Below are 16,516 nucleotides of genomic sequence, written 5' to 3'. Positions count from 1 at the left end.
GTGGCGGAAGATGCAAAATGGTTGAGGAAAAATAATGATTATAATCATATTAATGTGGCTGAATTATAAAGGGCATCAATTTAGCTATAAAATGGGGACTGAGAGATATCGAAATAAGAACTGATTCAGCCTCTGTACTCAACTGGATGAACTCTGCAGTGGAGGAGAGTAGAAGAATGTGAATAAAAGGTGCTGGAGAAATGATTGTAAAGTGGAGATTAGGGATGCTTGGAGAGTTCATATCTGAATTTGAACTGTGAATAAAAGCAATGTTTGTGCCTTCAGAGAAAAACAAGGCAGATGTGCTAACATGAATAAAAAAAACGTTTAGTTAAGAAAGAAGAGGCCCCAATATGCTGTATAGAAATTGGTGAACTGGAAGAGTTGCATGTCATGCACCACATGCGAGTGGAAAGAACATTTAATTTGGTGCGGAAAGTTGATCTCCATATAAAACGGTAAGAAATTCAGAAGGTAGTTAAGAAGTGTGTTCAGTGTCAATCGATCGATCCTGCCCCAAATATACATAATCCTGAAAAAATCAGAGTGTTGAAGAAGTGGGTAAGATTAGCTATTGAGATCACACACTATCGTTGAGCAGCATACTTGTCAATGATTGGCTGTGGATGAAGTAGACTGGCAATATGGATGGAGTTACATGCAGAATTTTTGTCTGCAATTGCAGCTGAATTAGAAAAGGTGATGCTTGAATGAGGTCCAGTAAGGGAGGTGATAATGGATAATGGCACTGCTTTTTGTTCAGAAATCTTCCAAACTATGCTAAAAAACTAGAAGATAAAATGTTATTACAGGGCAGCCTATAGACGTGGAGGAAATGGAATAGTGGAGTGACATCATCAGACTGTGAAAACAATAACCAAGAGAGAAAGAATATCACCTGAAGAAGTCACATTCTGGTACAACATGACCCCTAAGATCGGACGGAGAGAGGACACAGTGCTACATAAATCAATTTTTAATTATGAATGGAGGCACCCAAGATGAGCAAGAACCAGCCAAAATCCAAATAGGAGAAGAGGTTTGGATGAAACTTCCTAATGCACAATGCACGACACAATGGGGAAGAGGGGTGATTACGGCAGTGCAATCCCCCCAACAACTTGAATGTCGATGGAATGCCACAATATATTTTAGACTTAAGGCACATGATCCATGTAGATGATGAGGATGTCGGTGCTGAGTCAGGGAGTAATGAACTGTCCATATGTGGAACACAATACTATGGGGCTGTTTCCCAGCTGACTATAAAATAATTATCTTCAAATCTCCTGTGAATGAGCTCTTGTTGATCTATCCACTTAAAAGATCTAGTCCTGCCCAAGTTCCATCATTGCTGATCATGTCTCACCATCTACCTACAATTATTAACTCTTATTCTAGAGTGGCTTTCGGCCTTGAAAAATGGGACCCTTCCCCTACCCAAATATAAAAAACTCCTCTATATAAATAAAACAGTAGATTTATATATGTGTGTGTCTGTGTGAAAATATTAATAATAATACTTATTCTAGAGTGATCTCCAGGCTTTAATAAGTGGTGACCCCACAAGCAAAAAAAAAAAAAAAAAAGACTTGTATTTTATTTGGTTTATTGCTCGATCGTAAATGACGCGTAACAATATTTTGACATTAAATAAACGAAATAGGATCGATATGCCATAAAAACAGAAAATTAAACTGACTAAATTTATCCCTTCGAGGCCCATGACAGTTTACAGTTCCAAGTGAGCATAGACTGAGAATAGTGGTTTCAATCATACCAGAGGATTAGTTGGTCAAAATGTGGTGAGATGGCAACAACTATGGAAGGCAGTAATTACTGAGGATATAGTTAGGAGATTCATCATTCCTATCCTGTCGTGGTTAACCACCTGACAAAGACCAGAGGAATAGTTGGCCGAAACGTGGTGAAACAACAACTATGAAGAAGAGGATAACAGCAAATAAATAAATAAATTTATCCCCTTCTCCACGACTCTAAAAAATAATGACTCTGACTTTCTTTTTTTAGTGTATTTGTTATTTATATGATCGTTATCCATTATTATATTTCTTTTAATTATATAAAAACAAAATACAGAAAAATCTTTGTTTATGATGTATGTATGTCAGATTCTAAAAATCATGTACATGTATTAAGTATTTTTTTTTTTTTTAATTAAGAAAATCAAATTTTATGAAGAAGCAAAACAGGGTCAGGGATCTGCAATTTTGTTTAAAAATTCAAGGGCGGCAACTCAATTCGGCTACTGAGATTTTATTTGTCCTCAAATATAATTAAAACATTTTAATCGCTAAAAATCATGAATTTTGACTTCTTAGTTAAAAAAAAAAAATACTTGATCAATTTACATGATTTTTGGAATATGACAGCTTCATTCCATGATGAGTTTATGCATCATAAAGATTTTTTTGGTATTTTCGTTTTTTTAAATAAGTTTAATTCTAAATAAGCACTTTTTTCTTTTCTCAGTGGAGGAATTGGGTGAAGTTTCAGATGACCATGGTGAGTGGAGCACTTCTGCACGGTGCCTCAGCCCAGAAGAAATCACCAAATTGAAAAATGATGTCAACATCGTGACTGAATTCAAGAGGAACAAATTTGAGAAAGAAGCAAAAAAAAATTGGGACCTTTTTTATAAACGCAACACAACAAAGTTTTTCAAAGACAGACATTGGACAACGCGTGAATTTCAAGATTTAATTGATGAGCCAGAACAAGAATCACATGTAAAAAAAAAATGTTTTTTCTTTTTGTTTTTTTTATATCAAACAATTATTCTCATATATTTTGTAATTCATATGCAAAACTAGGAAAACAAATGATTATGATTGAAACATTTTATGGCTGTAAAAAAGTGTTAAAAATAAACTCTGGTTGATAGATGATCCCATTAATGTACAACTTTAAGGGCAAATGTCACAGTTCCCTACACAATTCAGGTCATTACCTTTCCAACGAGCCTTCATTTGTTACATTCTCATCAATAGTCGCTGAGATTTCAAACTTGCCAAAAAGGGTGCTATATCTCTATATATATATTTCCCCAAAACCTCTGGCTTTGATTGAGGGGGAGACTAAAACTTGCTGCTATTGTTTCAAATGATCTGAAATAACAGCAAGGGGAGAATTGATTGCAAATATTTCTTATATGTTATATCTCCCCTCTTTTGAAAATAGGGTACGATTATGAATATCTCCAGTATTAAATAATCTTTATACACTGTGAAATTTACTTTATGTATGAAAACCAAAGAGGGGAAGTATAACATAAAAGAATTATTTGGAATCAAGTCTCCCCTTGCTGTCATTTCAGATCATTTGAAACCATAGCAGCAAGTTTAGTCTCCCCTTCATCAAGACCAGAGGTTTGTGGGGAATATCAGATATTTTGTAATTCGTATGCAAAACTAGGAAAATAAATGACTATGATTGAAATATTGGTAAAAGTACAGGCCAATAAGTTTCCTGTGTGTCATGAGTAAGTTGCTGGAATCCATATTAAATAGAGAAGTCAACCATCTCAGCAGAAATAACTTTCTTAGTGACATGCAATACGGTTTCCGTTCTGCCAGATCTACAGCAAATGTGCTCACGGTCATATCTCATAGGATTAGTGAATCTCTCGACAAAGACTTTGTTTCTAGGGCAATTGAACTAATTTAGCTGATGTTGAAGCATTTCTCCTAACAAATACCCCGGATATCTTAGCACTAAGCGAGACTAACCTACACTCCTCCATCCCCTCTAACTACTTTAACATGCCTGGCTATCTCCCACTCTGCCGTAAGGACTCTGACATACTTATGCACGGACTTGGGGTCTACATTCGTAACACCCTCCCCCTGACTAGAGAAACAAACCTAGAAACGGAGGATCAAGCCTTTATGTGCTTTAGACTAAACATACAACACAACATTAGCTACTTTTATTTTCTCTACCGCTCTCCCTCGACCCAGGACTGCATCATAATAAACAAAGTCTCTGACAGCATAGACACAGCACTCTCCCTCGACACTAGCGCACAAGTACATGTATTTGGTGACTTTAATGTTCACCACAAAAACTGGCTTGGATACTCTACTCACACAGATGCAACGGGCAGCACAACACATAGTTTTGCTATATCTCACTCCCTATCACAAATGGTTACGTTTCCAACCCGTTTCCCTGACCAGCAAGAACAACACGCATCACTTCTAGATCTGTTTCTGACTACAGTTCCCGAGGTTGTACAACAAATGCTGATGGCCCACTCGGGAACGCTGATCATGCAGTGATAATGGTAGAAATCGAATAAATTCTAGACCCAAAACTGAAGAGCCAGTGCTCAAAACAACCAGATATTATAAAAGGGCTGACTGGGAAGCCATCAGAGATCTTATCAGAGATGCCCCATGGTTAAATATTTTTTCTCTTCCTGCTGAACAGTGCGCAAATGAGACCACTGAATGGTTCAAAACAGCAATGGAAGCACATTTTCCCACGCGGAAATTTTATAGCAAGCCCCACTCTCCCCAATGGTTTACTTCGACTTGAGCAACTGCCATTGCTCAAAGGCAGCATGCATACCGCAGATTTAACCGATATAAGTCCAGTTCAAACAAACAGAAGTATATAGAAGCTAGAAGTAATGTTAAGAAAGAAATAGCGACAGCTAAGAGAGAATTTACTGAAACCACTGAAAAACACATCGAAGCACAAAAAATAGGAAATCGTGACTTCTGGAAAATCTACAACAGTGTAGTAAATAATGGGCAATCAACAATTCCCCCGCTAACCAACAATCACGAGGTTGTTTGCTCAGCAACCGACAAGGCTAATATGCTTGCCAGCCGGTTTGCCTCAAACTCCACACTGGACCCTTCCAACCACCCCCTGCCTGACTTTCCTTTGTGGACAGACGCCACGCTAGATGATCTAAAAATCACCCCTGCTCAGGTACACGCTATCATAAAAAACCTTGACACTTCAAAAGCATGTGGACCTGATCTCATCCCAGCTGTGCTATTAAAAAAGTGCTCAGCCGAAGTAACTCCAGTTTTCTCCAAACTCTACAACAAATGCCTTAATGAATCATACTTTCCGGGCTGTTGTAAAACTGCTTCTGTGGTACCAGTATTCAAGAATTCTGGCGAAAGAACTGACCCATCAAATTACCACCCCATTAGCCTCCTCCCACTTTTCACCAAAATATTTAAAACCATAATTAACCATGCTCTAGTCCGGCACCTTACAGATGCTAAACTTCTGATTGACAAACAATATGGATTTAGACAAGCCCATTCCACAGCTGACATCCTCACTGCAATCTCTGAACGTATATACCATTCACTGGATGAAGCGGGGGAGGGCAGAGAGGTAGCTCTAGATATATCTAAGGCTTTTGACAGGGTATGGCACAAGGTTCTCCTCAGGAAAATTAAATCATACCGTATCACTGGTAGAATACTTAACATAATTAAATCCTTCTTAGATAAGAGAAAAATCCAGGTTGTCCTCGACGGTCATACATCTAAACAGTGTGATATAAATGCAGGAGTGCCTCAGGGGTCTATCCTTGGACCTCTATTGTTCCTAATATTTATTAATGACCTCCCCAACAAAACTACCTCTGAGATGGGTATATATGCTGATGACACTACACTCTATAACAGGCATGACAGGAAAACAAATGAACACATATCTAAAGAAATGGCAAAAACACTAGAGGATGACCTCCAATCTGTAGTGGAATGAGGACATAAATGGATGGTCACATTCAATGCTGCCAAGACTAAACTTGTTTCCTTCAATAATTACAAGAAACCTTCTCTGCCACCAATAGCAATGGCCAGTGACTCCCTGTCTGAGAGTACATCTTTCAAACTGCTTGGCCTAACGTTCACAGGAAACATGAGTTGGAACAATTATATTGAAAACATTGCCAGGGCCGCTGCGAAAAAGGTAGGCTCTCTCTACCGTGCTAGAAAACTACTGATACCTGAAAGTATGCTGTACCTCTATAAGGCCACCATTCGCCCATGTATGGAGTATTGTTGTCACATTTGGGCTGGTGCATCTGCTACTAGTCTCTCGTTCCTAGACAAGTTTCAAAAGAGAGTCGCCAATCTGATAGTCCCTGAACTGGCATCTAAGCTTCAGCCTCTGTCCCATCGACGAAACGTTGCATCCCTCTGCCTGTTCTACAAGTATTTTAATGGTGAATGCTCTGACGAACTGCAGACACTTGTGCCCCCACGACGTAGACACCCTTGACAAACCCGACAGGCAGCTAAATCCCACCCCCACACAGTAGAGATCCCTAGATGTAAAAGATCTTTCTACTCCAGTAGTTTCTACCCCAGAACTGCTAGACTCTGGAATTCCATTCCAGGTTCCTGCTTCCCTAACTGTACTGACATGGAGAAGTTCAAGTGTAACGTGGACCGACATCTTGCTGCCCAAATCCCAACATAGTACCCCAGTAGTTGCTGCCCTTGATAGTAGCCCCCTACACCAAAGTGGCAATGTGCCTTTGGGGTGAAAATGTAATAAAAAAAAATAAAAAAATATCAAAGGCCTTCGATAAGGTATGGCATAAGGGCCTATTTCACAAGATTTCCAGCTACGATATAACTGGAAATGTTTTCTCAATCATTAAATCATTTCTCTCTGATAGGCTCATAAGAGTAGTGGTTGAGGGGCAGAAATCAGAGGCCCACAGTATTAATGCTAGAGTCCCTCAGGGGTCGATCCTGGGCTCAACTCTCTTCCTTATCTACATCAATGATCTCCCAAAGCACATATTTAAATCATTTGTTGACATCTATGCTGATGACACGACCATCTATGGCAACAAATCTAAGGCCGTAAATGACAAAGTTCTCTCTGATTCTCTCTCCACTGATCTTGAGCGCACAGTACAGTGGGGGAAGAGGTGGCTGGTTACTTTTAATACATCTAAAACCAAGCTCCTATCTTTACATTAGCAACGCTCTGATCCCCATCTGGCATCAATTGAAATGGATGTCTCTCGTCTAGGGGAGGCTCCATGTTTTGACAAGCTTCTAGGCTTGGCTTTTGCTCCTGACCTGAAATGGAACACGTACATCAAGTCAGTTGCCAAGGTCGCTGGAAAAATGGTAGGATCCTTCCTCTGCTCCAGAAGATATCTCACTGCTGATGCAATTCTCTATCTATATAAAAGCCAAGTACATCCACGGATGGAGTACTGCTGCAACATCTGGACAGGAGCTGCTAAAAACAGCCTACCCTGCCTTGACAGAGTGCAAAATAGGCTTCGTGGCTTAGTGGGGGATGCCCTTTTCTCTTCCTTGCAACCTCGTTCCCACAGAAGAGATGTTTCGAGCCTGTCTTTATTTTATTGTTACTTCCATGGCAAGTGCTCTCCTGAGCTCTAATCTCTGGTACCCCCTTGCCAATCTTTCACGATAAACACCCGTCTAGCTAAAACCACTGTTAAAAATTTTCCCCACTCTTTATCTGTGCCAAAACCAAAACATAGATTCCATGAACAAAGCTTCTTTCTTAGAAGTGCATGCCTGTTCCGTTTGCATGTTTCCCACCTGACTACAACTTGGATGTCTTCAAGTCCAACATAAACAAATTCCTGATGAACTGCCCCCTTAAGTAAGACACTTTATCAAATCTCCAATACTAACGATTACTACGATACTATCCCATTGATTACTGTACACGCAATAACCCTTATCCACGAGTGGCTTCCGGGCCTTGATAAGTGGTGACAACTATGTAAAGAAAGAAAGTGCAGTATCTTCCCATCCTATAAAAATCCTTTAAAATTACTACTAGTATAGATTTTTGAGGGTTCTGAAAATAAAAATAATGTTTAAAATTCCAGGAAACGAGTAGTTTCCAAGATATGAAGAAAATTATAGTTTCAAAAAGTGGGAGATCATTCTTCTATATTAATTTAATGTAAAATGAATGCCGACTTTATAAACTTGTTTTCTAGAGGTTTTCGAGTGTGCTGAAAATGAATATCGTATTTAAATTTTTCGCAAATAAGTATTTTTCCAGGTATTAAGCAATGCAATTCTTTGTTATAAGTAGTGGTCATCGTTGTATGCACAAGTGAGCATATTTTTGCTTGATACTCAATAAAATACTTATTTGTGGAAAGTTTAAATGCGATACTCATTTTCAGCACACCCAAAAAACCTATGGAAAACAAATTTGTTAAGGTAGGTTTTGTATTGGTCTACTAGGCCACAATAAACACCACCCCTAAAACAAATAAGACCTCCCCCCCACTACCAAAAGATGTGGCCATAAAGTGAGTGCTCATTTTACATTAAGTTAATATAGAAAAGTGATCCCCATTTTTTTAAACCATAATGTGTGGCCATAAGGGCAAATGCCACATAGCCCACTACACAATTCAAGTCATTAGCTTTCCAACGAGCCTTCATTTGTGTAATTCTGATCAATAGTCACCAAGATTTCAAACTTATAAAATTGTCAAAAAAGTTGATATATCTATGTGGATATATCTATACTCATAACTAAATTGAATACTGAAATGCTTATATCTTTGGTTCTATGCAACGAAACTACATGAAAATTTGCAGGCTTTTTGAAGATTAAAATACAATTCTATGGTTAGAATTTTATGACAATTGGTAAAAAATAACCTATATTTTCAAACCAATAGAATAAGCCCAAATTTGCCTACATTTGTATATATAGTGTCTTAGCAGGCAGCTTCAGTTTTACTGCTTCGGTTGTCTTCCCTGTGGCCTTGCCAGGCCACTAATCTATATATATATATATAGATATACCACCTTTTTTGGCAATATTATAAGTTCCAAATCTCAGCGGCTATTTATCAGAATTTAAAAATGAAAGTGTGTTGGAAAGCTAATGAATTGTGTAGAGTGCTATGTGACATTTACCCTTATGGTCGCACATTAAGGGGATCATCCATCATCCAGAGTCTATTTTTTGCACTTTTTTTACAGCCATAAAATGTTTCAATCATAGTCATTTGTTTTCCTAGTTTTGAATATGAATTATAAAATATCTGATATTTCCCCCAAACCTCTGGCCTTGATGAAGGCAGACTAAAACTTGCTGCTATGATAGCAGAACATAAATTAATTTGATTTGTCAGTTCTTTTATTTTTATTTTTTATTTTTTTACATAGGCATCACCACATTATCAAGGCCAAGAGGCCACTCAAGGATAAGGGTTAAAGAGTGTACAGTAGAAATTGGACAATATAGTAATCATTAGTAATGAAAATTTGGTAAATTTGATAACTTATATGGAACGGCTCATCAAGAACTTATTTACGTTAGACTTGAACACAACCATATTGTAGTCAGCCGGAAAGCAGGAAAACGGAAGACAATTCCACAGGCGTGCAGTTCTAAGAAAAAAGCTTTGTTCATGGAATCTACGTTTAGGTTTAGGCACAGATAAAGAGTGGGGGGAATTATTGATAGTGTTTACAGCTAGACGAGTGTTTCTTGTGAAAGTTTGGCGAGGGGGGACCATAGATTGAAGCTCAGTCGAACACTTTCCATGAAAATAACGATACATCAGAGACAAACTCGCAACATCTCTTCTGTGAGATAGAGGTTGCAAGAAAGAGAAAAGGACATCTCCTACGAGGCTACGAAGTCTATTTTGAACTCTATCAAGGCAGGCCAAGTCCTTTAAAGCAGCTCCTGCCCAGATGTGGCAATAGTATTCCATCCTTGGACGTACCTGGCTCTTATATAGATAGAGAATAGCATCAGCAGTGAGATATCTACCGGATCGATAGAAAGATCCCACCATTTTTCCAGCGACCTTGGCAACAGATTTGATGTACGTGTTCCATTTGAGATCAGGAGTAATGGTCAAGCCAAGAAGCTTGTCAAAACTTGAGGCTTCCTGAAGACGAGAGCCATTCATTTCAATTGATGCCAGATGTGGATCAGAATGTTGATGATGTAAAGAGAGAAGCTTGGTTTTAGATGCATTAAAAGTAACCAGCCACTCCTTACCCCATTGTACTACGTGCTCAAGATCAGAGGAGAGAGAATTGGAGAGAACTTGGTCATTTACTGTCTTAGATGTGCTACCATAAATGGTAGTGTCATCAGCATAGATGTCTACAAATGATGTAAAGATGTGATTTAGAAGATCATTAATGTAGATCAGGAAAAGAGTTGGGCCCAGGATGGACCCCTGAGGGACACCGGCATTAATACTGTGAGCTTCTGATTTTTGCCCCTCAACTACTACTCTTATGAACCTATCAGAAAGAAATGATTTAATAATTGAGAAGACATTTCCAGCAATACCATAGCTAGAGATCTTATGAAGTAAACCTTTATGCCATACCCTATCAAAGGCCTTAGATATGTCAAAAGCAATTGCCCTAGAAAGGTTGCCTCCGTCGAGAGATTTGCTAATCCTATGAGATATAACTGTAAGCACATCTGCTGTAGATCTAGCAGAACGGAAACCATATTGAGTGTCACTAAGAAGGTTATTTTTGTTGAGATGGTTGATTACTTCTGTATTTAACACAGATTCCAGCAACTTACTCATGACGCACAGGAGACTTATTGGCCTGTACTGAGAGGGGGATGAGCGATCATCTGAATTCTTAAATACAGGGCATACTGATGAAATTTTCCAGGGAGATGGGAAACTATTCTCCTTAAGACAACGTTTAAGCAGTTTTGTAAGTATGGGCGCTAGTTCAGGTTGAAGTTTTTTGAGTACTATAATTGGAATACCGTCAGGGCCAGTTGCTTTACTGGAATCAAGGTTTTTGATTAGCTTGGCAACATCACGTACAGATATACGTATATCACATACATACAGGAGGAAATATTGGGGGTTGGCGGCCTTGATCGCAAAGGGTAGAATTAGCTGCAAAGTTCTTGACAAAGAGTTTGGCTTTGTCTGATGCTGACGAGATTACCTCAGGTCCATTGATAATAGTTGGGATGGAGCACACGCTTCTGTTCAGGATTCTGTTTGCTATTTGCCAAAACTGGTGGGAACCAAGCCGCTGCTCAGCTACTTTGGACTTAACAGATTGAGCATACAACTCTCTTGCATTCTTTATTACTTTCTTACAATGGTTGCTGGCAGTCCTGAAAGCAGCTTTAGTTTTCATACATCTATTACGTTGGAAACAGTGGAAAAAGTGATTTCTGTGTGCAATTGCAGCAGCACATTCTGGAGAGAACCATGGCTGGCTGTTAGGTTTTTGCTGGAACTTTTTCGAGGGTATGAAACGGTCAATACCTACAATTAGCCATTCCGTCAGGTCTAATACTATAGAGGACACATCCTTTTTAAACATGGAATGCAGAGGTAGATCAGATATAAATGTACGGAAGCTATCCCAGTCAGCCTTAGTGTATCGATATACTGTACGATGGAGAGGTACGTCTGGGGACTTATTACATTTCATTTTTATCTTAATTGATACAACAGAGTGGTCGGAAGATCCAAGAGGCGACAGAACAGAAACTGAACATAGTTTAGGGCAAGTTGTGAGAAAAAGGTCTAGTAGGCTCGCAGACTGGCCGTCATTGTCGGGCACACGGGTGGGTTCCTGAACAATCTGAGTGAGGTCATAGGCAATGGAGAAATCATGACAGAATCTCCCCTCATCATCGGTCTTGTTAGAGTGGGTCAACCATTCGACGTTGTGAACATTGAAGTCACCACATACGTGAATGTTAGCTGAAGGATAAGCAGATAGGACTTGGTCAATTTTCTCAGATATGCTTTGAAAGATAGTAACTCCGCTGTTATGGGGGCGATAGAAAGTAAATATAAATGCTGTAGTGTGAGCTAAAGCAACCCGGAAGCACATATAGGGTAAGTTAGGATCTTCCCTGGAGATGTCCCTACCACATGGAAAGTTATCCCTAATATAGGCACATATTCCATGCCCATGGCGATCTTGGGGGTCAGATTTAGAAGTTAAGTTAGAGTATCCTTTAATAGCGAACTCTTCTAGGGAAATAGCCTATCCAATGCCAGTTTCACTTTAATAAAAGGTCTGGTTTAGTCTCCCGTAATTGGGTTTCAACCTCTGGAAGGTTAGAACGTAGACCCCTGATGTTGGAGAAGGAGACATGGTAATAGGGGTCTATGTTGGAAGTTGGAGAACCGGGTTTAATCGTGTATTTTTTCTTGAAACTTGTCATGGTGAATTTTTGGAATTTGTGGACTAGGTCGTCAGATTTATTTAGAGCAGGACAGAGAGGGGAAACTAAGAGAGAAAAAGAAACAAAGAATTAAAAAAAAATTTTTTTTTATTTGTAGCTAATGATAAGGTAAAGCCGTAACAATTACCCACTAGTATGGCATCGAGAGGCCCCACCAGAAGCTACTGCATGGTCCAGAATCCATTCACCAAATGGCAATACAGCAGCCCCAGTACTTTGCACCTGCTGATAGGACAGCCTCCTGTAGATGGGTAGACTTGATTCCAAATATTTCTCATGTTATATCTCCCCTTGTTGGTTTTCATACATAAAGTAAATTTCACAGTGTATAAGGATTATTTGATGGAGATATTCATAATCGTACCCTATTTTCAAAAGAAGGGAGATATAACATATAAGAAATATTTGGAATCAAGTTTCTCCTTGCTGTTATTTCAGATCATTTGAAACCATAGCAGCAAATTATTGTCTCCTCTTCATCAAGGCCAAAGGTTTTGGAGAAATATTTATACTAGCAGGTCGCCTGGTATTGCCCAGTCCTAAGATATACTTAAATATTATATTTTAATTCATGCAGATCACGTATTTATTATTATAGAAACAACTCGCAGTTCAGCCCAGACAACTGACAGTTCATCTCAGCTTTGCTCAGGCCCTATATACTGTTCATAACTTTATGTGCATGTGTATATATATATATATATATATATTAAAAAGTTTGTAATCATGTTCAGATTACCTACATCTAAAATTTCAAGTGTTTAGACTCAAAATTGGCAGAGGAGTTTAGTAGAGTCTGCAAAGGTGAACTCTTTCAAATTTTACCTCTTGACAGCCAATTTTTGCCTAAAAACTGATTAAAAAGCTTGCTGCATGTCTGAATACCCTTTATGTAAAATTTCAAATGTTTAGATCCAAAATTAGCTGAATAGTTTTGCTAGAGACCGCAAAGGTAAAATCTTTTGAACTTTGACCCCTTGGCAGCCAATTTTTTGGCCAAAAACCAATTAAAAAGCTTGCCCTATGTTTGAATGCACTTTATGTAAAATTTCAGATGTTTAGACCAAAAATTGGCTAAGTAAGTTGGTAGAGACTGCAAAGGTCAAATTTTTTTAAATATGTTAAACCCACAAAAAACTTTAAAATATGTTAAAACGTCCAAAAAACATTTTAAATATGTTAAAACACGCAAAAAACATTTAAAATATGTTAAAACTTACAAAAAACGTATAAAATATGTTAAAACTTACAAAAATCATTGCCCAAAATTCTTATTCATACCTAATGATGATATTCTCTAATTTTAAAATTTTTTTCAGAATAAGATTAACTCTATTAATAAGTCTTGTACTGAATATTTTATAATGTAAGAGTTTTAACTAAAAGAAGTGAACTCTGTCATAACTCAATGGTAATATTCTTTGATCCAGTTTTCATCTTTTTTTTTTTTTTTTTTTTTTTACAGAAGAAATCAAAAACCGTTTTTGAAGTTGGATGCGGCGTTGGCAACTTTCTTTTTCCTTTGCTAAATGAAACAAACTTATTCTTCTATGCTTGTGATTTTTCAAAACGAGCCGTTGATTTTGTGAAGGTAAAAATTGTCCCTTTTTCACTTTCTTTTTAACATTTTTTGATGAAGTAAAGTGGATTGTATATTCTGTGTAAATGTCATCAGTGATTGGTTTTGTGACAACAAATGCTTCTTTTTATAAACACATAACGTCTGCTCTAATAGCCATCTTTTTATAACCACTCATCGATGAGAGGCCATTAAAGTATGTTCTGGATATTAGAGTAATGCTTTGATGAAACTTTGAACTATGTTTTATTGTAATAGATAATTATATATATATGTATGTATAAATATATATATATATATACACATAAATTCCAATGAAATTGGTACTCTACCCCATCTCTTGGGGTTAAAGTCCAATGGAAACAACAATGTAAATTTATTATGGGCTCAATAAAAAATTAAAAAATTATATATATATATACATATATATATATATATATATATATATGAAGTTGAGTTTTTCTCGCTCTAACATTGATAGTAAAAACCTTTTTTATTTAAAAAGTATTAAAATAAACTTTTTAATGTACTTAGTCATAGATATGCAAGCGACTACATGAGGTTAACTAATTTGCATATTCTTTTGAAAAACGAGTGTTAATTAATTACTTATTCATTTTTTATGGTTTCTTATTAGATGATTAATTTCATTTCACTATTAGACTGAAATTTTTTTGTGTTGTGTTACGTTTTTGTGTGTCTAGAGGTATTCGCTGCAGCATATATATTATTAAAAAAAAAGAGTGAAAAGAAAACAGAGAATGGAGTTAAAAAGAAAATAAATCTATTTGTAAACAAAAGTAAAAGTATCGAAAACTATTTTACAGTAAAATAAAAATGATCTAAGGGAGATAATAAAGGTTTTTGTTCTAGCAATTACCATAAATTAAAAAAATATTGAAATAACATTCACAAATATATTTACTTTGGTTAATATCAAAATGCAGGAAAATCTATATTTACCAAGATGTCCATTGTGGTTTGTTTGAAGAGGGGTTTATTTTGGCTTGACGTTCAGTATTCTTATTTACGACCAAGGGTTATTTCAGTTCTCGTTAGTGGCCGGAGTTGATTGATTTTAGCAAGAAGGTCGCCCCAAGTTTGTGTCTCTTTTATTTGTTGTACGAATCAATAACTGGTTTTTACAAATGCATAGTCTTCTATTTATAGTAATCGCTGGAGAATGTTCTAGAATCAATAATGTAGAATACATAGTTTTTTGAAACCTTCTGGAACCAATAGAAAAAAAACAACTTTTTTCAGTTATATTTTATAAGTCTCTAGAAATGCTTAAAATAATATTTTCACTTTCTAATATTAAAGTAATATTATTTATGTTATATATTATTTTGATTGGTATATTATTAATATTTATTTTTGTATTATGTTTTATATTTCATTTTATTATATAATATTTCAAGTATTATTTTATTATAATATTTAATTATATTGATAAATATTTTCATTATATATTATATTTATTAATTACTAGCAATTCTGCCCAGCTTTGCTCAGACTCTATTTACTGTTCGTAACTTTGTGCATAAATCTGAATATAAACAATGATTTTATTTTGGAAATAATACATTGTCATTCAATGTTTGTTTTTCTACAACATTTTCTAAAAAAAAAATTTATTATAATTGTGTCTTTTTATTGATAGGAAAATGCAAAATATGATGAATCTCGCTGCAAAGCATTTGTGTGTGACATCACAGAAGACGATTTGACTGAAAATATTCCTCCACATTCCGTCGACATTGTCACTCTTATTTTCGTCCTGTCTGCTATTCATCCAGATAAAATGGTATCAGCTTTGAAAAATTTAAAAACGGTAATAAAATAAGAATCAGTTTCATTTTAGCTTTCTTCTTTCTGCAGCTGTTCAAAGGTTTACAGGGTGTTTGGGGTGAATTTAACGTTCTTGGGAAAGGAAAAAAAAGAGAACATCATATTTTGGCTAATAGATGATGCATTTGCAGAATTCAAACAGTATCTCTGAGATCTTTTTCTGGATAGAGCTCATTTGAAGAAGCTGCTCTGAACCTACAACAGAGCCTCCAGGCAGAGCTTAAATCTTGAGCATGCTGCCTCTATGTCATCCTTCGATTGACACCTTAACACTACTATGATGTTGGCAATCAGTTCATCCTTGGTGTTGCAAATTGAGAAATAAAATGGAGGAGGGCAAATAATATTTAATTAATAAAATAACCTTTTTTCTGAACAAGCATTAAATAATAGTTAACTAATAAAAATATTAAGAAGGAAAGGTGGGGGGGGGGCAAATAATATTTAATTAATAAAATGATCTTTACTAAAATGAACATTAAATAATACTTAATAAAAAAATTGAAAAATAAAATGGCAGAGAGGAGCAAATAATATCTAATTAATAAAATTACTTTTTTCGAAACAAACATTAAATAATAGTTAACTAATAAAAAAAATTAAGAAGGAAAAGGGGAGGTAGGCAAATAATATTTAATTAATAAAATGATTTTTTCTGAAACAGACATTAAATAATAGTAAACTAATAAAAAACTTGGAAAGTAAAATGGAGAGCAAATAATATTTATGAATATTTATCTTCCCGAAATCGAGCAAATTAAATAGACAGGCGAGCTTTGTTGTTAACTGTGAGATATTATGATTTATATGTGATATAAAAAGTTTTAAAAAGTTGTGAAGCGAGCGACCGCTTCT

The 16,516-nt window shown here is 36.3% G+C and overlaps 1 protein-coding gene across 1 annotated transcript in view; it reads left to right on the top strand.

Moving 5' to 3' along the window:
• LOC145276728 (tRNA N(3)-cytidine methyltransferase METTL6-like) overlaps positions 1–16,516 on the top strand; it is a 31,872-nt gene that overhangs the window by 6,443 nt on the left and 8,913 nt on the right. The window contains exons 2-4 of the mRNA XM_080127944.1: positions 2,494–2,750; positions 13,697–13,822; positions 15,474–15,644. Of these exons, the coding sequence (XP_079984070.1) occupies positions 2,494–2,750; positions 13,697–13,822; positions 15,474–15,644 (554 nt within the window). The remainder of the gene's footprint in view (positions 1–2,493; positions 2,751–13,696; positions 13,823–15,473; positions 15,645–16,516) is intronic.

Source organism: Euprymna scolopes, chromosome 5 (assembly GCF_053919585.1).
Source record: "Euprymna scolopes isolate OS-2025 chromosome 5, ASM5391958v1, whole genome shotgun sequence".
Classification (NCBI taxonomy): Eukaryota; Metazoa; Mollusca; class Cephalopoda; order Sepiida; family Sepiolidae; genus Euprymna; species Euprymna scolopes.
The sequence above is the reverse complement of the archived record's forward strand: the minus strand, read 5'-3'. Positions and strand labels throughout refer to the sequence as shown.